Here is a 25,463-nt window from a genome sequence, read left to right on the forward strand (position 1 = left end):
GCTACCATTCGAAGAGTTCTCCAGGAAGAGGGATTGATTCTCTGGGAAGAAAGAATGCTTAAGAACTGTAGCTCTGTGAGGGAAATAAAGGTTTCCTAACCATTCTCAGCACCCTTAACAAACTACAGTTCCCAGGATTCTTTGAAGGAAGCCGTGTCTGTTTAAAGTAGCATGATACGGGTTTAAATGCATGGTGTGGTTACAGCCTGAGGCACATACCTGCTAGGAAGGTGAGTGGGTGTGTTTTTCTGCCAACTTATGGTGAGAGTTACATCATGGTGTCTGTCTGACTTATTTTGTACAAATTTCTTGTTGCAATAACATATGTCTGCAAGTTGGTTCCAGAAAATGAAACATCTGTGCACATGGAGAGAAGTGAACATGTGTATGTTGTGTGTATGACTTTGTTCTCCAAGTACCCAAGCAGAGGTTTTTTCCCCTAGGAATGGATGAACCAACCTATTTCTATCTGGGGTCAATTTCACAATTGTAGGTCTGTTCCGTGCTTTCTTTTGTGGATTGTTTATAAAAACGCACAGCCAACCCCCCCCCAAAAAAAATCACGTTTAAATTGTTCACACCTTCCCCCAAATCACACAGTTTATACAAAATGCAATTGTCCCGTAAAATATCCATTTGGGGACACATTTTTAACAGGAGTTGTTTTGCAAAATCAGGAAAGATGCATAATGCAATGGGTAGCTGCTTCCTGACCCCTGCATAAGCCTGGGACCAACAAATTAGGTCGCTCTGTTTTACAATGTGGACCAAATGAATTTCTCCTCTATTCCACATCTCCCACAGCCTTACACGCTGAGATCTTTTTATCACAAAAGGCTGAGGATTGGGTCTTTTGCTCTCTGTATGTAAATCATATGTGCTACCCCTGAGCTGAGGTCTCACCCAGTTTATTTTAGGAACTGCTCTTTTTAAATGTGAAAACCCTGCAATTCAGCCCCCTTCCCCATTCACACACTTTTTGGATAACAAATAACAGTTGGTGGCTTTCTGCTACATTGCCGGAAACAACAGGTTATATAAGTAGGTCAAGAAAGAGTCAATTATAAGAGAACTTGTTCAGTTAGCAGAGATGGATGAACATCCTAGGATGACTTAGTTGGAATCTGCATTACAGATGGTCTCAACCCCAGGAGATAGTTTAGCAAAATCTTCTACCGCTGATATATTCCAATTCCACATTGTCTGCAGATTCAGCCATCTGTGGCTGAGAAAAAGGTGTTTGTCATGGTATAATATCCCCAGCAGAAGAATCTGGGTGATGTTGACCACATGTGATCGGAATGCAAGTGGTTTAGAATAGCATGTATGTCCAAGGGTTGCACTGGACTCTTGAGTACGCAAGACATACTTTTTTTTTTAAGGTCTGTTCCATTAAGTTCAGTTCATTAATTTACATTATCTGTAGGTCAACCCTTTTAAAAAAAATACAATCCCTGCATAAGAACAATCGTTACACGTTACATGCATCACCTGGCCTACAGCACAAGCAATTGCAATTTCTTTCAACAACTTATTTCTTTGTTTCTTAGTCCTTTTTTCACTTTTGGTTTGGTTTGGTGCTACTTCTCAATGTGTGGGATGGTTTCCATGCTCACATGTTATCTCATTTCATTCTCAGAGCAACCCAATAATATGAGTTAAGCAGCAAGGGAAATGAGTGTCCCAAGGATACCCAGTGAGTTTCATGACTGAATGGGGATTGGAACCCAAGTCTGACAGTTGTAAGCCCAACACTTTGACCCAGTGCACCACACTGGCTCACAAACCCAGGGGGAGGGAACTCTAGGCCGGGGACCAACACGACCTTCCAAGTTTCTTTGTCTGCCTCTCTTTGTCTGACCTGGTCTCTCCAGGTCATGCCCCTCTCCCCAGACCACACCCTTATTGACCCTGCTTTGCACTCCAACCATTTTTGCCTAGCTGGAAAGTGCCATTGAATTCTTGCTTGTCTGGATGGAGATGACGGGGAGGGGGAGAGTAGCCTACTATACAAAGGCACCATTTGTTGCTCTACCCATTTTCCTCTGGTCCTGCCCACTGCTGTTATGTGGCCCTCAGAATGTTGCCCTTAAGGGAATGTGGCTGAAAAAGGCTTGGCACCCCTGCACTGTCTATCCCTATCCAGACATTCTCTCTCAGGTGTTTTCCATCATGTGTGTTGGGAGAGGAAGGACACACTTGCTGACCTCTGTCCTCTCCATTGCATTCCTGATGATCCAGTCTTTTAGAGGCTGGCTGCACCATTTAGAGCCCTGCACCAATCAGGGCTCTAAGTCACCTGAGGAGCCTCTACATGCAGTGCTGCTCCCAGATTCAGGCATTTAGCCCCAGTGCATGGAGGCTGATGGGGCTGGGTTGCCAGGTGTAAGAGCAGCAAGCACTCCCCACACCAGGCATAGGCAAACTCGGCCCTCCAGATGCTTTGGGACTACAATTCCCATCACCCCTGACCACTGGTCCTGTTAGCTAGGGTTCATGGGAGTTGTAGTCCCCAAACATCTGGAGGGCCGAGTTTGCCTATGCCTGCCTCCCACTCTCCCCCATGAAGGGAAAACATGAGAGGGACCTCTTGGATGGGGCTACTGTTGTTCAACAATTGTGAGGAGTAGGAGGCAATCCCTAGATTATTTTTCATAGAGGGCCAATAAAGGTGCTCTTTGAGGGCTACTCATAATGCCACCGCCATGAAGGCTGCTTCACATGTTGAGTTTCCATGGCATGGTCAGCGAGTGCATAGTGCATCTGCTTTGTGAAAGCTAAGCAAGTCAAGGTCTGGATGGGAGGCTGTCATAGATTCCTAAATCTGGCATTTGGAAAAAGATGAAAGGCAGGGTGTGAATGTACTAAATTAAATAAAATAAATAACAGGCAAGCAATTTGCACGCAGGGACTCACCATGCTGAACCAGCAGTTCTATGTTGACATGGGTTTAAACAAATCTGTGATTGACTGACTGACGGCTGATCCAGCACTTTTTATCCATCTCTCTGCAAGCCACTAGAAATGAACAGCGTTTGGTGGCACGGAGAAATTTGCTGGAGGAGCTTCTGCACAACAGTGTTTCACACGGAGTGCAACATCACAACCTGTGCTTGTGTACCAGGCCTGGGGAGTGGCCTGAATTGGACTTTTATCCCTGTGTCCTTAACTTGGTTTTGTTTTGACATGTCCTTCCCTGTATGGTCCTTGTACAGTGAAACCTGTTTTACGTGGCAATGCCTTTATAACACAGCCCTGCTCTTCTCCTTGTTGTCTTTCTGCAGGTGGGCCAAAAAGGGACACATTATAAAGGAAGCATCGGGGGACTCTTACGAGACCATTGTTGACCATACCTATTTTTTTGAACCAATCTCTTGCGAGGTGACCAACGCTTTAGGTAGCACGAACATCAGCAGGACAGTCGATGTCTATTGTAAGTACAGCTCAGCTGCTGAACTATCAGGAGTTTATGTGATAGGGCTAATCCTTCGTAATTTGAGAGTTGCCTTGTGGATGATAACGGTGCAGTTTCTTAAGGGAATGAGATGGACAATCAATCCATCAGTGGTGAAAAAGGAAGCCAGAGAAAGGACCTAAATAATAATGGTCCAGCTGTTGTTTTGGTTAACCTTCACCTGGAAAACCAGGCACACATCAGCCTTTTGTGCTAAAGGTGGAGAGGTTTTGTCCTGCGCAGTAGCAAGTCACCATGAAGTGCTCTGAATGGGACAGATGCAACCCTCTACAACAGGGGCGGGGACTCTTTTTGACTCAATGCACCAGATCCTCATCTGTCCCCACCCCTGCAGTCTAGCTTTGATGGGTGGATGGGACAACCTACCTGTCAATCATCTGACATCAGGTTATCCTTGGCACTGCACATCCCAAGCTCACGAAAGCTGACTGGTTCCCAGGTGCTTGGAAGCCACAGTGCAAGGCCTTTGGGGTTGGCCCTATGCTTGTCAGTGCTGAGCAAGGGACTGCAAAGCTTCTTCCCCATGAGGAAGCCAATCTAGCCTCATCTCTACTTTCCCCACACCTGCATGGCATATCCTGTCAGGTGTGGGGCAGGTGGGCAGGGGAAACGACCTTTCTGAGCCAAATGGGCCCATACGCCAGAAGTTTTCCACCCCTGCCCTCTGCTTTGATCCAATTTTGTCTGCTAAGACTACCCAGTACCCAGTGCACAGAACTAATGCAGCACTGGAGAGGCAGGCAGAATTGTAGCTTGGCAGTGCCTTTGTACCACAGACCATGCCCAGCATGTACCACCTGCCCACATGGCAGGTTGGCTGCTTCAAGCTAGACTGCCATGGCCATTCAGGCCAACAGCCTGAGACTCTTTCGTAACTCCTAGGGACCCACAGTTCCAGAACTATGAAAGTGACGCCTTAGTCACCCTATCAGAATGATTTTCTGTTTTTGTGAAGTTCATGTGTTCATATGTTCAAAGCTACTTTGGAAGAGATGGAATAAATGTCTCTGGATTAGGCTTCAAGCCTCCATTTCTTCCTCTAGTCAAGAATCCAAAGCCACAACAAGGGAGAGATCTAATTCATGCATTATGTCTCTCCTTGGGTGATTGCATGGTCCCTTATTGCCCTTCCCTTACCTGCTATGAAGAATAGTTTTGTTGCTGTCCTATTCTGCAGATACCTATTCTGTGACAAATCTCTTATTATAGTTGGGCCACGCATGATGACGGAACCACAGTCCCTTCTTGTTGACCTTGGATCAGACGCTGTATTTAACTGTGCTTGGATCGGAAACCCGTCGCTGACTATCGTCTGGATGAAGCGGGGCTCGGGTGTGGTAAGGATGCTTAAAATCAGCTCAACATTTGAGGGGAAGTTTGAGGGCTGAGTGCCGAGTGCCCTCCAGACTGGTGTTTTGTGTTGTGTCGTTTTTGCTATTATATTCTGCAACATGTTCTTGACACAATGTTGTGCTGGATTTATATTGGGTCGTCCACACATCATTCTGCTTTATTTTTTATTTTAATTTTTTGCAATACTTCCCTAGTGCCACCACACGTGCAGTATACATTTAAAGCAGTATCACACCAATTTATTATTATTAATAATAATAATGATAATAATAATAATAATTGAATTTATATACCACCCTATATCCAGAGGTTCAGGGCAGTTTACATAAATTTAAACAGTCTTGCCCCCCCCCCCCCAGTATCCTGGGAACTGTAGTTTGCTGAGGGAGATGAGAGTTGTAAAGCGACCCCATTCCCCTCACAGTGCTACAATTCTGAGTGGTTTAATAATCAATCCCTCTTCACAGGGAACTCTGGAAATTGTAGCTCTGGGAGGGGAATAGGGGTCTCCTAACGTGACCCGGAAGTGTCTCCGGACAGCGCTGGCCCCTGGCCTCTTAAGTGAGATGGGCGCACAACCCCAGAGTCTGTCAAGACTGGCCCGTACGGGCAGGGGTACCTTTACCTTTAACAACTCCCAGCACCCTTAATATACTACACTTCCCACAATTGTGTCTGGAAAGGCTATGGCACAGCAAAAGTGGGAACGGAAAAGCCCCCATAACATTTGTGGTAGGAAAGGTCACAGGATTTCAGCAGGAAGTTACAGGATATGCACTGACAGGAAATAGAGTCATATAACCACCCTGAAACTACTAGAGGTGCAACCAGCTTGAAAGCAAGATCAAATTTGACCACCCCAATAGCATCAAGAGTTCAAATCATTGTAAATGTAAATATTGTAAGTATAAGGGATGCTTTGAGGGGGGGCTCTACTGAGTCAGACCATTGGTCCATCTAGCTCGGTTCTGGCTACACTGGTTGGCAATTACTGTCCAGGGTTTCAGGAAGGCGTCTCCTCCAGTCCTACCTGGAAATGTCAGGGATTGAACCTGGGACCTTCTGTATGAAAAGCAGGTGTTCTGCCACTGAGGCACAGCCTCTCCTCAATACTGGTTCTTGCAGGCCCAAATGGTGGCTTCAGCTCACATGACATCATTCTCTTTCTGCCTTTATTGCCTAGAGTTTTGTGGCAGGTGGGTGCTCTGTGCATTGTAGATATCATGCTCGTCTCACAAAGTGTAGCAGCTATGAACATGAATCATAATTTAAATCTGAGCTCATCCCTAAGACTGGGTTAGCCTTTGATAATCTCCTGCCTCATCACCAGCCCTTCCCCCACCCGCCCATCTACAAGGCAGAGATAAGAATAATGGGCTGCTCTTCACTGTAGTTGTAATGAACACAGAGGTAATGCATTGTTCCAAAGAGATAATCTGCAGCAGGAAGTCGGGGGGCACTGTTTTGTAGCACATTATAGACTGAATAATAATAATAATAATGCCAGAAGACTGAGCAGTACAGGAGATAGTTGTGTACCATATCACTACATCCCATGTGAGGTTCTTTGAGTGGTTGTGGAAAGCCTGTGAAAGTAAATATTGAGTAGTAGCAAAGTCTAAGTCATGGAGTGGACTCTTGGATTTGTTCATTGGATTAATCCTTTGCTCTCAGCCTCGCTGCTCTTGCTTTCTGCTGGCGATTCCCACAGCAGCAGGATCAAATATCAGTGTTATTTGCAGTTCAGAAGGGACAACAAGCTGTTGCTGAGCTGGTAGATCAAACATGTGAACGATCTGTGGCCCGCCTTGAAATATACAAAACTGGGCATGCCTGCTGCATCCTGCAGTTAACTCAGAGCGTCATTATTGTAGCCTAAGGGGGGGGGCAGCTGGGATTCTGAGGAAACTTGCATTCTGTAGTCAATTCCACATTCTGTGTGATTCCACATATCCCAGTGTTCACAACCAGGGCTGGCCCAGCCAGGAGGCAAACTAGAGCAGCCACCTTGGACAACAGAATCCTGCAAGGAAGCACCCCACAGGGACCCCACCCTGCTACCAGGTTCGCATGGCAGCATCTTCTGGCAAAATCTCATGAGATCTCACCAGAAACTGCCACCGTAGAACCCCAGTCAAGAAGGCTTTCGCAGCTGGGGAGGCAACAGTGTCTCATTCTGCCCCAGTGAAATGGGATGGGCCACCCCGGATTTTATCCCAGTGTTGAGAACTGTGCAGTCACCTGCCCTTTCCATTCTGCTGCTGTGTAGTGAAGAGGCTCATTATCTCACTGCCTGGAGTTCTGGGCCTGGCAAATGTATGGATGTGTTTGATCACTTTTGGACTTCCAGATAAGAGCAACAGGAGGCATCAATTACACTGGACTGACTGACATGGTCAGGACAGTGCCCCTTCCATTCATTCCACATATAGAAGCTAATCAAGCCTGCATTCAACACTATCAATGGAGCGGTGTCCGCCACTGCATTAAGGGGCAGCAAGCTAGGTGAGGGAGCACACACAGTGGCCCGTTTGGCAGAAACAGTACTGGCCTTCAACATCTCTCCACCATAACCTGCACTCCAGCATCTGCCACCCAAGGTGCCTGCCTCGCCATCCCTAATGGAAGGGCCGACCTTCCTTGGTTGCAAGCTGCACTGGTGGCAGCAGGCAGTGGTGGCTGTCCAGAGATGGCAGCGAATGTTCTCAGCACTTTCAAAGAAAAGAGGGGAAATTTTAGGCCAGGAGGTCAAGGAGGCTGATTTATGTAACTGGACTAATAAAAAAAAAATGAAAGGTACGTTTCCATGGCAGTCACAGCACTTTCCACATTTCCACTGCTCAAAGGGGATCTTTGCAAAGTAACCCTAATAGAAGTTGAATTGATTCCCATTATGAGCAGCATCTGGGTTAACCAAAGGCCAAGGCAACCGCTTTGCCTCTTTGTGACAGGTGGAACTTTGTAAACCATCTCCACGTTTGGCTCTTTTTGTGAACAGTCCTTGCTTACAGAGCACTGCACAGCTAAAGCTTAAGGACAAATAGCCTCCTGGCATCAACCCAGTCCTGGATCCAGTTTCCTAGGACTGTGCATGCCTATTCATCACCTAGGAGCTTCAGCATGCAGTGATAACTTGCATGTGTGGACGGTCCATCACAGATGCTGTATCACCAGTAGTCATTGGTGCTCATTGAGACTAGCATGGTGTGGAAAGCAGAGAGACCAACAGTAGGTGGAGCCACTCCCTGATTAGTTGTAAGTAAGAAGACAGGTTGAGGTTGGTGGGGCAGTGCCTCATTACCCTGAATTGACCACTCTCCACTGAATATTGCAGAGAAAGCATTCATCAATATGCCTTTATGCAGTGGTTTTCAGGAGTTAATTCACGCAAACTGGTGGCTAATCATCAAGTGTAGAGTAGAACTAAGTGTTGAGAAATCAAGAGTCTAGCATGCATGTATGAACCAGCTCAGGTCATGCTAGAGATAAAACCCAGGACTTGGCTTTTCACATTCACTTATTAATATCCTATCTATACCTGTACATCTGTTTCAGTGAAAGTGCTGTGAGTAACTAGAGCAGGTGAAAGTCACATGTACTTCTTGGGGCGCAAGAGAGCTCAAAGTATGATACTACAAGGTCATCTACATCCTAAATATTAATGAGTGGGCAAACAGATCTTAAAAGAGCAGGTAACAAGAAACCTTCTATGTTTGTTTTTATTTTGACCCCATGATATAGTGTAACAAACACTTTGAACACAATATGCATGCATAAGAAGGAGTGCCTATGGAGTTTCAGGAATTCAGAACCCATGATTCAGGTCTCCTCAAGCATACAAATCTGTCTGCCAGAAGCGGTAAACAATATGAGCACATATAAAAGCAATACAGATAATATTAAATAGTAGGCATTGGGGACTCATGAGGTTGAACTCAGCTTTGCAGGTTTTACAAAAAAACTAAAGCCCTTGTTTACAATGCCTGAGTTACCTTCAGATACATGGTTCATTCAGGCATATCCATTCTGCAGCCTTCATCTGGGTATGCAGGAATCCCAAAGTGGAATGTGGAGATAAATGCACTCCTGTGCTATGGGCAGCTTGATTTACAAATGGTTTGTGGGGCTGTGGACCATAAAATCAGACTTATTTTACAGGAACAAATGCATCAGGCCTCCAACAGAAGCCAGAACAGTTTGGTGGGGACAGTGAACAGAGTCCTTCACTTTACATACTTTTGTTCCTTTCTTTCAGTTCCCCCAAGCCATTCATTTCTCATCCATTCCCTCCTCTTGACTAGGACCCTTGGGAGGAATTGTGCTGCATTCCTGTGTACATTTACCTGGAAGTAAGCTTCAGAATATAATGGATATCACTAGTAGTTACTCACCCCAGCTGTACTTCAATAACCTGACATGTTCTGCTGCTGCAGAAGGAAGGATAGAGCCCTTTTGAAACTAACAAGCCAGGAAGGACTCCCTGGCCTTGGGCATTGTGATGTTGGGGCCACTCCACAACTGACTTGAAAACTCACCTCTACACTTAGCACCATGGACAGCACTTGATCTGGTCTGACAAGTGAGCTGGGTCTCCTAAGACTTAGTGTCTTGGATAGTGATTGAACAGAACCTGCCAAGTGTTGCTTAGCCTTTGAAGAACTGTTTTACTGTTGCTGTCCTCCAGATCACCTCCACAGCATAGAATTCATGCCCTTTTCAATGTTAGAGCTAAGGTCCCTTCCCTGTGCAAAAAAGTGCACTGGACATTTGTTTTCTTCTAATTTTATCATTTATCTTTTTTTCTTTTCAGTATTGATTGGGTAAAGGGAACCACCACCCCTCTTCGTGACCCTTATCTCATTTCTTTCTTTTGGGTTCTGAAACATCTTGCTCAGCATCTCCTTCTCAGCCTTGAGCAGATCAAGTTAGAAGTCTGTCTTTTCGGGTGTTGGGAGGTGTTACAAATGACTTGCCTTGGAAAGGCAGCTGTGCAGTCCTCATGGCCTTTCCTTTAGCTCCCTCTAGCTGACAAATGACTGCACTGTGCAACTCCAAGGACCACATAGCTCTAGACAAGATGACAGTCTACACAGAAATGATAAAAGGCGTTAGTGCTGATCCATTTCTGCCAGGGGAAGGCAGAATAACCATGCTGTTCTGAGAGAATAATCAGCTCACCTGAACACACTTGAGGAAATTATACGTCCATGCTTCAGTCCTGGCTCTGTTCTCCAAAGATAGCCCTGCTCCCCATTCTTTATCCTGAGCCTGCTCAATTCCTCTCAAGGCAGAGCATCCCAATTTCCTTCTCATGCTATCTTGCTGCTCCCTGTAGTAGGCAGGGGCCCCTTAAAAAGCCTCTTCACTCATCAATCTTATTCCCCATTCATCGGCTGAAGGCTTTTCTCTGAATTTTGCAATGAAGTTCTCTTTATGTGGCTTTTACCCTTAAAGAAGTTTGGAAAGCAGGGTGAAATTGAGGGGGTGGGATCTTTGGATCACTTTACAACTGTAAAGGGTCATAGCTGAGTGACAGAGCACATACTGATGCATACAAAATGCATACACATACACATGCATGCAAAAGGATTCAGGTAGATCCAGGACAGACCACTGTCTGAAACCCTGGACAGCTCCTGCCAATCAGTGTCAACAATACTGGGCTACATGGATTCATGGTCTGACTCAGCAAAAGTTACTTAAACAACCTCTCCACAGTCAGGTGTCAAATTACTTTCTCCCCATCACTGACATGGATGTTCCTGAATCCCTAATCCCTGCATTGTTGGAAACTGTGGTGGGACATTTGCAGAGCCCTAGATTTGTCACTTCTAACAAGAACAAAAAACTAGACTCTTTCAGTTTCAATACTTTTGCAAACACAGTAGTTCCGATATGAGCAGCCTTTGCAATATCTCTGAGTACTGCTAAGGGCATTAAGTGGTTTGCTAAGCATCAGTGTAAATTCCCAGAATGAGCAGAGGAATTGGCTGCAAGATCAGACACTCAGCAATGCCAACAGCTAACGTGTGGGTTTGTGTTTACATAGCAAGCACATGTTGGAAAGGCAAAAGGAATCAGGCCTGTCGGGACACCATCCAGACTCCTGCAGGGGAAGGTTGACAGGTGCCTCTGCTTTGCCCTGTGCAGAAAGGTGAAGGGGCAGCATCACCCGATATGTAAATCCCAACACTGAAAGTTAATGTCTGCCCGCTGTAGCTGCCAATAGATCCTGACAGTTCTCTTATATGTGGAAAATTAGCCATCGGGCCTCAACTGTTTCTGCAGGCAATTAGAAAGAGTTGACACTTAAAGGCCATATTTGTTTTAGACTCATCATATTTCTAAATACCACAGGAGCTTGGATTTTTCTGACTGGTTTGCATTAAAGTTCCCTGATTCAGCACTTAGGAAGCTTTAATAAAGCTGCTGATTGCACCAATGTGGGCAAGAGGGCCATGTTCCTGGCAGTGTGGATTGCAGAAGGGTCAAAGAGGCAGGGAGCCAGCAAATCTCTGCCAGGGTAGGACCGACTGCAGAGAGTAAGCAAATCTCAGAGTGTCCATCTCCCACATCAGTCTATCTGACTCAGGGCTGTTTTACATGTTGCATTTGAATGGTGTGGTTGTGGTCTCCAAAGCAATACCTGTTTCAGATATTTCACAGGAAACGTAATGTGAAAAACCACACTGCTGTAGAATCTTTTAGATGCATTCCTGATGCTATTCACAAAATTCAGGGTGAAATGACAGACAATAACACAATAGGTGTGAGAACACAGCATGCCATTCTCCACCTTGAAGCCACGGGGAATGCAGTTTGCAGGGAACACAGGGAGAGGTGTTTCAGCCTTCCACTGCACCCCCCTGCAACTTACCCTTCCCAAGCTGGGTTTCCAAACCATGTTTCTTATGTAAAGTGGTGGGAAGGTGATTGGAGTGAGTTTCAGGGGAAAGCAGCAGGTGGGCTATGGATGCAGCACTCCCTGCTCACATACTGTATTCTCCCCAGAAAATGAATATATCCATCCACTTTGCAGCCACTTTCCAGGGTTCCCAGACCTGTATTTGCCACTAAATGTCCCAAAGACTTGCCAAATACAATCTATAGTTTAAACATTGAAACATATTGCCAGTGTTTGCTGTTCTCCTTCATATGCCCAAATCAATTTATTATCAGCTGTGGTTTGGTGTATTTCAAAGTTGAGATGAGCTTCTAAATGGAAAGGAACCTTTCAACTCCACTTGATTGAATATAACACTTATTGATCTACCTCCTGGGATGGGACCATATTTTAGTGGTTGAGCAAAGCACATCCATGGATACAAAAGATCACAGGTTCAATCTCCAGGTAGGACTGTCTGAAACCCAGAAGAGGTGCTGTCATCATAGTAGACTCTGATGGGGCTTCCCGAACCTGGTCCAAGCTCCAGATGTTGGACTACAGCTCACATCATCCCTGACAATTGGCCATGGAACTGGTGGGAGTTAAGAGTCCAACAACATCCAGAGGTAACCAGGTTTTGGAAAAATGAACTAGATGGACCAATGTACAGTAAGGTAGCTTCATAGCTGTGGAGGTAACTTCACTGTCTCCTAGAATGTGTATTGAGAGAGAGGTGGGCATTCTCACTTGACCATTGACACATGGAGCAAACTGACTCTCTTCTTTTTCAGGTCCTGAGCAACGAGAACACACTAACGCTAAAGAACGTGCGCCAAGAGGATGCTGGGAAATACGTGTGCCGAGCCGTAGTTCCACGTGTGGGTGCAGGAGAACGGGAAGTATCTCTGACTGTCAATGGTACTTAACTTAAACTATCTTTACACTTCTTGAACTTTAGCCATCGGTCTTCTCTCCCAATAACAGTTTACAGAAGTGCAGGTATTGGGCCAAAAAACTACAGTTTCCCTGGATTATCACCTTGTGATTTCATATTTCTTCCTTGTGCCACATTAGCCATTGGTAGATGCTGTAGCTAAGAAAGGTAAAGGTAAAGGTAAAAGATCCCTGGATGGTTAAGTCCAGTCAAAGGCGACTATGGGGTTGCAGTGCTCATCTCGCTTTCAGGCCAAGGAAGCCGGCGATTGTCCAAAGACAGCTTTCGGGTCATGTGGCCAGCATGACTAAACCACTTCTGGCACAATGACTCACCATGACGGAAACCAGAGCACACGGAAACGCCATTTACCTTCCCACCACAGTGGTACCTATTTATCTATTTGTACTGGTGTGCTTTCGAACTGCTAGGTTGGCAGAAGATGGGACAGAGCAACGGGAGCTCACCACTGTCAAGCGGATTTGAACCACTGGCCAGCCTAGCAGTTCAAAAGCATGCCAACTCCTTCATCCTGAAGTGAGATGGCCCAGTCACCTTTGACTGGACTTAACTGTCCAGGGGTCCTTTACCTAAGAAAGCTGTGATTGTCTCAGAAGCAAAACCCTTCCCTTTATTTCTATCCCCCTCCCCAAGATGAATCCCCAAAGCAAACTGTTTTGCAGATATCTAAAATAGTGCCCCTTCAGATCAATAAGGAGCGTCCTGATATATCCCTGTGCATTTGTCTAACACCATTTTCGATGGGTTTAAAAATGGGAGGCTCAGGATATTTGCAGGGAAGAATCAGTAGGAAGGTTGGCTATATTCTACCTCCACAATGGCTATGTTGGAGACTGTATGCTGGGAAGCACAAGTGAGGGGAATGTTGTTCCATTCAAGTCCTTCATACAGGCTTCCCATAGGCATCTGATTGGCCACTGTGAGAGCAGGATGCTGTTCCAGCAGCACTCTTCTTAGGATTAAGTGCCCTTTCCTACTGTCGCTGAATCCCACCTATGATTGCACACTTCTCCAAGCCATTGTTCTTTCCCTGTTATCTCTGCCTTTCTCAAGATAATTGCCTTAAAGTGCTGGAGTAGAGATGTAGAGGAAGGGTACTTCCAACCATGCATTTGTATGCACAACTGCTTTGGAAGGCAACCTTCCCAGGGCCACATGCCCTTGGTGGGTAGGGCCAGTGGCAAAAGTGGGTGGAGCCATGAATATTAATATTCCCTCTGCAGATGCCTACACATCTGAGTTCAAATCCTCTATGCTCTTGGCCACAAGATGTGGTGATTATGGTCCTACGGGAAGACTCCATTCTCAAAGTCATGACATCTTCCCAGGTTTTCTAGGCCAGGCACCATAACAATGTTAAACAACTTTAAAACTGACTTCATTGTTGGGTGTAGGCACAGTACCTGCTCCCCTTTCTGGAGTGCTGCAAAGCCGAGTCTAGAATCCATGTCTTTTGGTTCTCTGTCTAGTCTCCCCAACTTTGAGCCAGACAGTCAGAAAGAAAGAGTAAAGCTCTTCCCCAGAGCATACGAAGAACGGAAGAATAAAAGCAGGGGAATCTATGCTTACTTTGTTTTACTTTTCGAAGGCACCCTCTCCCTCAAGCAGCCCCATTTAATATTCATTCGTTGGGCATTTGCACCATTTAATTTTAAATGCAGATAATGTAGAAGAGAGAAGCCAAGGGCAACCCAGCAGGGCCATTGAGGGGGGGGAAATCAACCACTCCCTTGCCTTCTGCTCAGAACACCTTCCCTTGCAGTCCCCTTTTCCCCTCTTGGCTGCTGCAGTTTAATTACAATTCAAATAGCTTGCAGAAAGCAAAGCAATACATTTGATGAAAACAAAGAACCTTGCTATGCGCGCGCACACAAACACACACTCTCCTCCTGGAATTTCCGAGTAAAAGGAGTCAATTACTGGAGCACTGTTTAAAGCCAGCAAGACGGGAAATGGTGGCCTCCCAGCTTCTCACCAAGTTTTGATTTTGCTTGCTACGTAGTGAAAAGTGATAAAGGAGGAAATGAGAGGAGGGACTTGTGAGGAATGTACATTTCAGCTTCATGGGCAGTGTCTAACTAGCTTGCTCCATCAATGTGAAGTGCTGTGCTTGTGCAATGGAACTCCACCCTCCTGTCTCTCAGCCAGCCCTAGACCTGACTTTGGCATAGTTGGAATGTAGCCCACTAAGAATATGAAGAGTCTAATCCATCGCTACACCCACTACTGTTGGTTTGAGGGGAAAACCCTTGGGTTGTGTCCTACTAAGTTTTACTCAGAGAAGATTCACTGAAATTAATGGAACAAAGATAGTAATGTCCATTAATTTCAGTAGATCTCCTCTGAGCAGGGCTAGCACTGGGTACATCCCCCTGGTATTAGGCCAGCTGCAGACTATCAGTGTTTTGTGAGAAGAATTGAAGCAGCTACCAGAAATTAAAAGTGGATTGCAGCACTCTGTTGCCCTAGTTCAGCAAATTCCAGTTATTTTTTCCCTACACTGTTTTGTTAGGAAACTGAAGGGGAAATGCACTGTAAAGGACAGGGGCAAATGAGCAAATATATTTTGGAAAGGCGTATAACCCGCTGTGCAAGCAAAACTAGATGAATACCCATCATCCTGTATCCTCGCCACAAACAACCTAGAATGACTGTTCAACGAAGAGTGAATGTAGTCTAACTTCCACATATATTTTGTGCAAGCAAACCATGGATCTATCAACAGGGCATCTGAAGAATGCCCAAGATAATTCCTGGGTTTTGTTTGTTTGTTTGTTTTCCCCTTCTGCATTTAATCTGCAGCTATTGTCCCCATCAGTTCGGATCACGCATCTGGCTGTTTGTGGGAGAATGCTCTCCCTGGATGAAAATAAAATAAATCTTGGCATATGAGAAGAAAATGATTCTCTTCTGCCTTCCACCTGCCCTGATAAGGGGAGGAGGGGACAGACAGAGAGAGAGAAACCTAGATTCCTGTCAATTGTGCAGAGGCGATGTTATCAGGCACCGGGCCCTCACCAATGTAATAATAAGGATAAATGACCGATTGCCTGGAACGGAAGATACAGCACAAACCAATTTGCTGCAGCTAATCTTGTCAAGCAGTCCCTCTATCCAGAATCCTTCTTTCCCTGTTTTTAATCCCAAGAACCAGACAATGGTGTTAACAAAAGGAACTGTGATTGTACCACCAAGCAAACCAGATTAGTGCCTGGGGCTGGGGGCTGCTTTGGTAGCACAGGAGGAAGACTCCAACAGGCAGAAATGATGTTCGTTTATAGTGTAGGATTTAGCAGGGAGGAGGGCAGGGACAAAACTGCAGTTAGTTAGCTCTGCCTATCACGGGCTCCGACTCTGGCTGCATCTACTGTTGGTATCCCTCCCTTCCGCTCCTGCCAGTTCCAGTGGGCACCTGCCACCAACGTTCATTTATCTGCCCTAAGCTTTATTTTAAGCTACCTCTATGTCCAGCAGCCTGGATATTTCCATCAAGCTTGAGATTCATAGAGCTGTAGAGTTGGAAGGGTCCCTGAGGACCGCCTATCCCGGTATGCCCCACGGAGGACCTTAAGGTCCATAAATAACAACACCCTAGAGGTCCCAGGCCCGAAGGAAGTCAGATTAGCCTCAGCCAGAGCCAGGGACTTCACAACACTGGCTCCAGCCTGGTGGAACGCTCTATCTCATAAGACTAGGGCCCTGCAGGATCTGATTTCTTTCCGCAGGGCCTATAAGACGGAGTTGTTCCGCCTGGCCTTTGGCTTGGAATCAATTTGATTCCCTCCCCCTTTTTCTTTTTTCCTTTCTCCTTCTGTGATGGAACACCTATTTGGGGACTTCCCTGGCTTTTTTCTGGCCCATGTAGAACCAGTCTGGATAGTTGGCCTTGGTGAAGACTTGATGTTTTTATCCCCAAAAGAGTTTTTGATTTGAGTTTCCACTGAAAGGAGGCTCCATTTTAATGTTTTAATGTTGCATTTTAATCTTGTTTTTTAAGTTTTATTTTGCTCAATTGTTTTATATCGGATGTTAGCCGCCCTGAGCCCAGTCTTGGCTGGGGAGGGTGGGGTATAAATAAATTTTATTATTATTATTATTATTATTATTATTATTATTATTATTATTATCAATGCAATGAAGAAATATGCAGCTGTCCCATACGGGGATTGAACCTGCAACCTTGGCACTATCCGCACCCCAGCTGAGCTATCCATGCTTCAGTCTCAGGTTCTTGGAGATTCTCTTTCTGCTGCAGTCTCATTACTCAGCCCATGTCCCCAGATGCATGATAAACTCCTTATGTTACCAAAGTTGGCAATGAGGAAGTAGTTGATTTGTAAACCTTGCTTCACAACCCCTTGCTGGCGCTGCCCCTTTTATCTCAAGCATCGAGATCCCAGGATCCCCATTCTCCTAACATTCTCCCTCAGCATGCTTAACAAACTACAGTTCCCGGGATTCTTTGAAGGAAGCCATGGCTGTTCAAGTGCTATCATAGTGCTTTAAATCGATTGTGCTGATGTAGCATATATATTTTTCTGCATGACAACAACTAAAGAAAAGGAATGTCCTTCCTCAAGATGCTAGCAGTTGTTTCATAGGAAAACATGTTTTTCAGTCAGGTGCCCATTCTCCCTGGAACTTTCTATCCTCCCTTTGATTCCAGAAAAAGTCCCTGAAACCAGAAACCTGCCTTTCATTTTGTTTGAGCCTCTGGGGCTGCACAAATAAATTGGCACCGAAGCTGTCATGGAAGACTTAAAAGACACACAATAGCTAGACAATAACTTTTCCTCTCTCTGCCTCTTAAACAAGACTGAGCAGGGAACTTTTGCTCCCACCCAAATCATACTAAGAACAGTGCCACCTTGTGGCTGTGGTGTATTACGACACTATCCACACAGCAGCTCAAAAAAACAGTTGCAGCCGATACGGCCACCATTTATATCCATAGCAACACTGCCCAAATACTCAGCACAGAATTGGCAAGTAGGGAGAGTGGCATCCTTTGCTAGTCTACTGAGGAATCAGACTCCAGTCCTGAATTGCAAAATGTCTATTACCTCACTGGGCTGTTCATTTTCTCAGAAATCATTCTTATGTCATATTCTGTTATCATGGTGATAAGCCTCACAGATGCTGAACTCCTGGGGCGATATAATCATCCCAAATCCATTTGTTTTGGTGCTATTTAAAATCTACTTTGTTAGCAGGGTGTGGGTGGGATTGAATCCCTTCCTTTTGATTATGAAAATGCTCACCATACAGCTGAAATTGCTGTGGCCTGGCATGGAGAGTGCTGCTCCTTCACTCTTATCGGGCCCCTGACAGCACATCCCAAAGATGGTCTGATTCTTTAGGACTGATGAATTGCATGAGGTTTTATCATGGCATAAAATACAGACATCAGAAACAAGGGTGCAGTCCAGGATGGTATCAGTGAAGGCCAAAGGGGGCATTTCCCCACCAACCTCACCAGTCTACCTTCTTTCTGACAACAAGACCAGGCCTACCAGCTTCCTCCTCTTAGCACCACCTCTTGTAGAACTCAGCAGGGAGGAGGAGAGGGACAAAGCAAGAATTAGCTGGCTCTTCTTGTCATTAGCTCTGGCGCCACCTACTGTTGGTCCTCCTGCCTTCTGCCCTTGCAGTCCCAATGAGCAACAGTCACCACTATCAGGAATACAACTCAGGTTTGCAGCTTTGGTTAGCAAGGAAGGTTCTCACCTGATTCTGGAAGGAAAGCAGAGCTTCGGATTGAGCCATTTTCCTACTGTTGCCAGCACTCTTAGCCCTCAAGTGTGTGACATAATAAATAGAGTGTGGGAACACCTCTAACTGCACGCAGAAGGCTTTCCCCCACTTCATTTCATATACCACAGCAGCCCCCCGACATTTAAGATTAAGGGGCAGGACCTAAACATTTAAGCACCAAGGAGAGTGTGCCACACACACTCATGCCAGCTTCCCTTTTCACTCCATTCTTGCTCTGTGACCAACGCTCCTCATTATGAATGAGGCACACAACACAAATGTTTACCTTGGTAATTCCCTGCTGCACCAGTCCTTCAAGTGTATTAGGCATGCAGGGATGTTAGGCTGTCAGCCGGGTCTGTTTCCCACTCAGTTTAGCATGAAACAATTGTGTAGAACATTAGATTGAAGAAAGTGGGGGCGGATAGAGAGACATGATACGGTGTGCACAGCCCCCCTTGTTTCATTCCTCATACCAGCAAGCAAACCGCCTTTGCCCTCCCAAATACAACACACACACACAGAGTTTGGGTTGGTAGCACATTGTTTTCCGTTCCTTGCTCACAGCCACTCATGCAGATGCAAATCTATTTTAATGAAGGGGGCTAATAGACAGCAATTATGTCTCCAGCTATTTTGTTGTTCCCCTGAAATGATTTCCTTCCTGGATTTCCCCCTTCCTTCCTTCAGAGATAGCTCCCAGCCGATTCGCTCCTGGGATGAGAGAAGCTGAGGTTTCAATGCACAAATGCTCCAACAATTAGTTTCTCCATCAGAGGCAACCTATACTCCCTCCACGTGCATTCACACGTGCGCCAAGAGTTACTGGGGGCACATAATTGCACTCAGGCTGCCTGACTGGTGGTTTTTTTCTCATCTCATTTGTTCCTCAGAGTTCCTTCAGGTGAATTACTGCCAACTATGTTTCCTCGGACCCCTCAGCATGCTGCCTTTCATTCATTTAATTTGCTTGCAGCCCGCCTTTCCTCCAATGAGCTCTCAGCAGTGTACATGGTTCTCCAACACCTATTTATCCTCACCACAACCCTGTGAGGTGGCCCTTGCAGCCCTCCAGGTGATGCTGAACTAAGCCTGTGCAGCCAATGGTCAGGGGCAATAGAAGGGATGCAGTACAACAAAATCTGGAGATCCACAGCTTCCCCACTTCTTCTATAAGCCACATATTTTCAACTACCAAAATTGAAGGCACCCGGTTCTCCTTTAATGAGTGGGCTGGATTCGCAGTATGCAGTGGTACACCTTGGGTTACATACGCTTCAGGTTACAAACTCTGCTAACCCAGAAATAGTACCTTGGGTTAAGAAGTTTGCTTCAGGATGAGAACAGAAATCGTGCTCTGGTGGCGCGGCGGCAGCGGGAGGCCCCATTAGCTAAAGTGGCGCTTTAGGTTAAGAACAGTTTCAGGTTAAGAACGGACCTCCGGAATGAATTAAGTACTTAACCCGAGGTACCACTGTACTGGAAAACCACATCAACTGCAAATGCAACATGCCAGGTGGGTGGGTGTGCTATTTGAAACTTCAGGAAATTTACATCAGAAAACTTGTGTGGAAGTTGCATTCCTGGGGCTGAAAATCTTTTTTTTTTCCTCCCCTGGGAGCAGAAAACATGCAACTGATTGCTAAACTAAAATTCTGTGGTTGGATGTTAAGAATGGAGGAAGGAGACATATCCTGAGGAGTAGTGTTGATCCTTTAATGAGATTAATTAGTCATAGAAATATTAACACAGCCACATGGCATTTATCAGAGATAGACCGCCGCTGCAAAGAAGCCGAATAGCACACAAAAAATCAAAAGACGCTGGATCAGAGCTGGGTTGGGGAAGCGATAATCTTTTGCAGTCTTTTTAGCCTGAGCTGTAGCTTGGGTGGAAGGATTCACTTGCATTGTGCAGGAGCACCCTCTTCTGGCTCCCAGCAAATCACCTGTCAATTTGAGCCTTAGCTATCCTTGAAGGAAGAAGGGGAAGATTCTTAGGCTGCGTACACACCATATATTTAAAGCACATGACTTCCCCCAATAATCATTGGAACTCTCATTTGTTAAGTGTAGCTCTGTGAGTGGTAAACTACAATTCCCATGGTTTTTTATTTATTTTTTAAGAGAAGCCTTATGCTTTAAATGTATGGTGTGTATGCAGCCTTATAGACCCCTTCCTGGGATCTTGTGCAGCCCGAGGCAAACAAAATCCAAAAGGCACTTGTCCAAGGGAAATAATAAGAACGAGAAGAAGAATCAATTTGTTGTCCCGGGTGGCGCTGTGGGTTAAACCACAGAGCCTAGGACTTGCCGATCAGAAGGTCGGCGGTTCGAATCCCCACAACGGGGTGAGCTCCCATTGCTCGGTCCCTGCTCCTGCCAACCTAGCAGTTCGAAAGCACATCAAAAGTGCAAGTAGATAAATAGGTACCGCTCCGGCGGGAAGGTAAACGGTGTTTCTGTGCACTGCTCTGGTTCGCCAGAAGTGGCTTAGTCATGCTGGCCACATGACCCGGAAGCTGTCTGCACACAAACACCAGCTCCCTCGGCCTATAGAGTGAGATGAGCACACAACCCCAGAGTCAGTCACGACTGGACCTAATGGTCAGTGGTACCTTTACCTTTACCTAGTAGAATCCAAATTTATTTGCAAGAGACAGCCAGCTCAGTTTAGCTCAGCAAGGGCCAGCCCTGCAATCTCACCCACTACTACAAAGAGCAGAGCCTAAACAACAGGTAGCCCTATAGCTCTCATCAGGAAGGAGTTCTGTGCTGCTCTCAGTTGCATGGTCTATGCCTCCGTGGTAGAGCATCTGCTTTGCAAGCAGGCTGTTCAATCTCTGACATCTCCAGGTAGAACTGGGAGAGTCCCCTGCTACAAAACCCTGGAGAGCTGCTGCCAGTCAGTGTAGGCAAGACTGAGCAAAATGGAACAATGGTCTGACTCAGAAGAAGGCAGCTCCCCATGTTCCTGTCTGTATGGGATTGTGAGCTCTATCCTGTGTATGCGAGGGGAGGGTGGAGGAATGCAGCACTATGTCACTCCCCGTTTTCCTCTGTTTCTGCCCTTTCCCCAGGACCACCTATAATCTCCAGCACCCAGACGCAGCACGCTCTTCATGGAGAGAAAGGCCAGATCAAATGCTTCATCCGCAGCACGCCCCCACCGGACCGAATTGTAAGTAGGCACCTCCCTGAGCATCGTAAATAGCAGCCAGAGCCCAAGGGAAATGAATCATTCATTTATATCCCGCCCTTCAAAAGAAATTGTTTAGGACAGCTTATGTTGCATTATATTAAAACAGCATAATCAAAGCACAAATCAAAGGGCATGTGCTGGACCACAAGTCCTATCAGCCTCGGCCAGCAAAGCCAATGGTCAGGAATGGTGGGAGATGGTGTTCAACAGCCCTTAGAGGGTGCCACGTTGCAGATGGTCACTCTTCAGCCAGGAAGGTTCCAACACTGGACTTCCTGCATTTGTGAACTCCATCCAGCAGAAAATTATAAGGTAAGGGATAATGTGGAATGCATCTTCCACTTCTTGGAGGATTGTTTGGCACCTTGGGGAACTGACACCCAAACCTCCTATTTGGCTTTTTTGGTTTTTGCTTGTACAACTTCATGAGGATGAATGGTTTTCTAGAACAAGGGTAGCCAAGGTCTCGTGGGACTGCAGATTCCATCTTCCTTGACCATTGGCCATGCTGGGTGAGGCTGATGGGAACTGTAGTTTAACAGCATCCGAAGGCACGTGAGGCCACCTTCTTGCTGAAGCTACACAGGTCTGGGCAGCGCCTGCCTGGGTGACCACTTGAGGAGCACTCTATGTCTGCTGCCTTGGGTTCCATGGTGGAAGTCAGAGTATAAATGTACGAAAACAAGTAAACAAATAAATAAAACAGCAGATAAAACCAGCATAAAAAGCAATGCATATTTACAAGCATATGCTTCCCCCCCCTTTTTTTTTTTTTGCTGCAGTAAGGATTTCTTCTGATTTGCCTATTTTTTTAAAAGGGAGGGGAGATAACTTAGGTTAATTTCTAATAATTTATTTCTAATAATTGTCTGTGTTACTAATTATGTTTTTGTTAAATTCTCATATTACTCATTTGTGTTTTTAATGATTTTCTAATACTCTTTAGGCTACCAGTACTCTGTGTTCTCACTCTCAGCTTTATATGTTACGATGTACTGCTATATCTGGGGGGGGGGTGTTAATTTTTGTTATTTTCCAATGGTTACTATCCAAGGGGGCTATATTCTTCACTGCTGGAGGCAGTATGCCTTTGAATACCAGTTGGTGGGAATCACAAGTGAGGCAAGTTCTGCTGAACTCAGGATCTGCTCGCAGCCTTCTCATGGTCATCTGGATGGCCACTGCAAGAGCAGAGTGCCAGACTGAATAAGCCTTTGGCCTGATCCAGCAGATAATAAATAAATAAAATCACTGCAGATTCAGGGCTATTTTTTTTTTCCAGCCTTGGAATGTGTGTGTGTTTGTGTATACAAGAAAAATAACCTGGTAGGCAGCAGACAGGTCTATAGCTGAGGAGCCACCACTGAAAAGGCTCCTTCCCCAGATCACCACTTAGCACACCTCCCTCAGTGGGGCAACCAGGAAAGAGTCTTCATCTCTCACCTTTGCGTATGAACATACTGATTTGGATAAGTAAAAACTGCTCACAGAGCATGCCAGAACCCACCCTTAAATCACTTTTGCATATCAGATTTCTATGTTCCTATTCGTTAGTAAAAGGCAAAAACTTGATAAATAATTTCTAGCACAAGAGAACATTACCGAGGGTGGCTAATCCCCGCTTGCTTTGATGTGCAGGCCTGGTCCTGGAAGGAGAATGTCCTGGAGTCAGGTACCTCAGGGCGTTACACAGTAGAGACCGTCAGCACGGATGAAGGCGTAATCTCCACATTAACCATCAGCAACATCGTGCGGGCTGACTTCCAGACCATTTACAACTGCACTGCCTGGAACAGTTTTGGTTCAGACACCGAGATCATACGCCTGAAAGAACAAGGTGGGAACTGCTATCATGGCATTCATGTTTGGAAGGGAAAGAGCCGCTTGCTGAAATGGAGAGAAGGGGTTGGAAGGTGTGTAAATGTCAAATAGGATGTAAGACCAGTGTGGCTTGGACTTATAGCTGGGTAAGGACAAGGAACCACATGATGTGGTCCTCTCGTGCGATCTTGACCTTCAGACATTACAGGAGTGGCACAGGAAGCAGGTATGAAAGCAACTCCAGTGCAGCTGAGATCTATCAGGCAGAGGCCTTAGAAAGAGACAGCAAAGAATGGTAAGGAGGGTATGAGTGCTCACGTCAAGCAGTGAGGCACTTTGTTGAAGAGCAGCAACATGAGAAACCTTCTGTGATCCTCGCACCATTTGAAAATGTTGCACAACTCTAAGGGGTGTTAACCTCAATCCAAGTTTATTTCTGCTGCTTCCTTTCTGAAGCAAAGGTACCAGTCTTAGAAACTTAACCAGGATCAGGTTAATATCGAATTCCCTGCTGCATTGGCTTGTCCCTAAACCCTGCAGTTCGTGGTTAGCACCTCCACAACACTGAAACAATCACTTCCTATGTGCATTGGGGTTTTTTTTCCAGACAAGCCACCCTTTCTTTGACTGAAAAGAAATTACCTGGGCTTCAAAGCTGCTAACTTGTGGTCTGCAGTAGGTACACCTTCAATTGAGGATAGCCCAGGGTCAATAACATGGTGCCTTCCAGATGTTGTTCGACTACAACCTCCATCACCCTTGACTATGCTATATGAGGCTTTATGGGAGTTTGGATCCAATAACATCTGGAAGGCACCATGTTGGCTCCTCATGCTATAGCTTGTTCGGACTGGCAGCAACACAAGCAATCACAACTAGGCAGAGCTCTTCCACTTCTAGTTATATATGCAGACACAAGACTGCGTTACAGATATCTTGCTGCCAGTCCTCCAAACCAAGGATCAAGTGGCAGATATGAGCACTCCCTGCCTCCCTCACTTGGCTTGGTAGAACATTTCCTCAAACTGTACCTGCCAAACTATGGTTTGTGCAATCCCATTCAAACAAAGTTTGCACAGATCATGCAAGCCACAGTTTGCTGGTAAGGACAACATGGCAAACTAAGGTTTGAGGAAACGAGGAAGCATTCTGGGGAAAAAGAGAGGAAGGAGCACTCATTACAGTCTCTCATTCTCAACCACAATCATCTGGAGGATCAGGAATGCGATATCTGAATGAGGGAGCAGTTGAAGGAAGGAAATGCATGGCGTGCAGCAACCACTGCACTTTGTGCAATTTGTGAACAAGTTGGCTATCTTCACCTCTCAGCTGCTATCGTCTATTACTCCTTTTTTTTAATACTTTCTCCCAAATTCAGCAGTAGCACTGGGGGAAAGGGGAAGAACCATTCCCCCTTCAGCCCTGAAAGGTTATTTTGGTTGGAAGTAAACAAGCCTTTAAAGTATTTCATCCAGCCTAATGTCTCCTGTTGCAAAAAATGAAGAGAAAAAAGTAAACCCAAACCATGTTAATTCATCTGTCCTTTGGCACATTACACAGTTACAGTCCAAGCTCAGATCTGTAACCAATGTCTGGGAAGGGATGGCTGCAAGGTTTAATGCTGTCATGCCAGAAAAATGGAACAGAGTGGGAGGAACTAGTTCAGCAGAAGCCAAATGAAGAGTAAAATGACTAAGAAGTTCCAAGTTGCTGCCATTGCATCCCATTGTTTTGTGCTGTCATGGGCATGTCATAGCGATGGGATGTCACTCTTAGCATAGCTGCTTTAATGAGTACCCTGCTTAGCTGCTTATTAAAGCGTTAAGCCGAGTCGCCCAACAGTAAGTTTAACCACTGAAAAAGAGAGGACCTCCCTCTTAACAGGGGCAGAAATTGTTTCACATAGAAGGGCTTCAGGGCTTTGGGGTTATGATTTAGGGCTGAACGTATTTCAGCTTTGCTTTTTGGCTTGAAAATAGTTGTTTGGGACATACCTTATCCTGTCTTTTTCATGAATG

At 45.6% G+C, this 25,463-nt stretch overlaps 1 protein-coding gene across 2 annotated transcripts in view; it reads left to right on the forward strand.

The window, feature by feature from the left end:
• Positions 1-25,463, forward strand: part of KIRREL3 (kirre like nephrin family adhesion molecule 3) — a 738,195-nt gene that overhangs the window by 655,554 nt on the left and 57,178 nt on the right. For both annotated transcript variants that reach the window (XM_053367286.1, XM_053367287.1), the window contains exons 8-12: positions 3,285-3,433; positions 4,685-4,812; positions 12,506-12,632; positions 21,503-21,603; positions 23,263-23,461. In XM_053367286.1, the coding sequence (XP_053223261.1) occupies positions 3,285-3,433; positions 4,685-4,812; positions 12,506-12,632; positions 21,503-21,603; positions 23,263-23,461 (704 nt within the window). The remainder of the gene's footprint in view (positions 1-3,284; positions 3,434-4,684; positions 4,813-12,505; positions 12,633-21,502; positions 21,604-23,262; positions 23,462-25,463) is intronic.

This window comes from Podarcis raffonei, chromosome 15 (genome assembly GCF_027172205.1).
Source record: "Podarcis raffonei isolate rPodRaf1 chromosome 15, rPodRaf1.pri, whole genome shotgun sequence".
Lineage (NCBI taxonomy): Eukaryota > Metazoa > Chordata > Lepidosauria > Squamata > Lacertidae > Podarcis > Podarcis raffonei.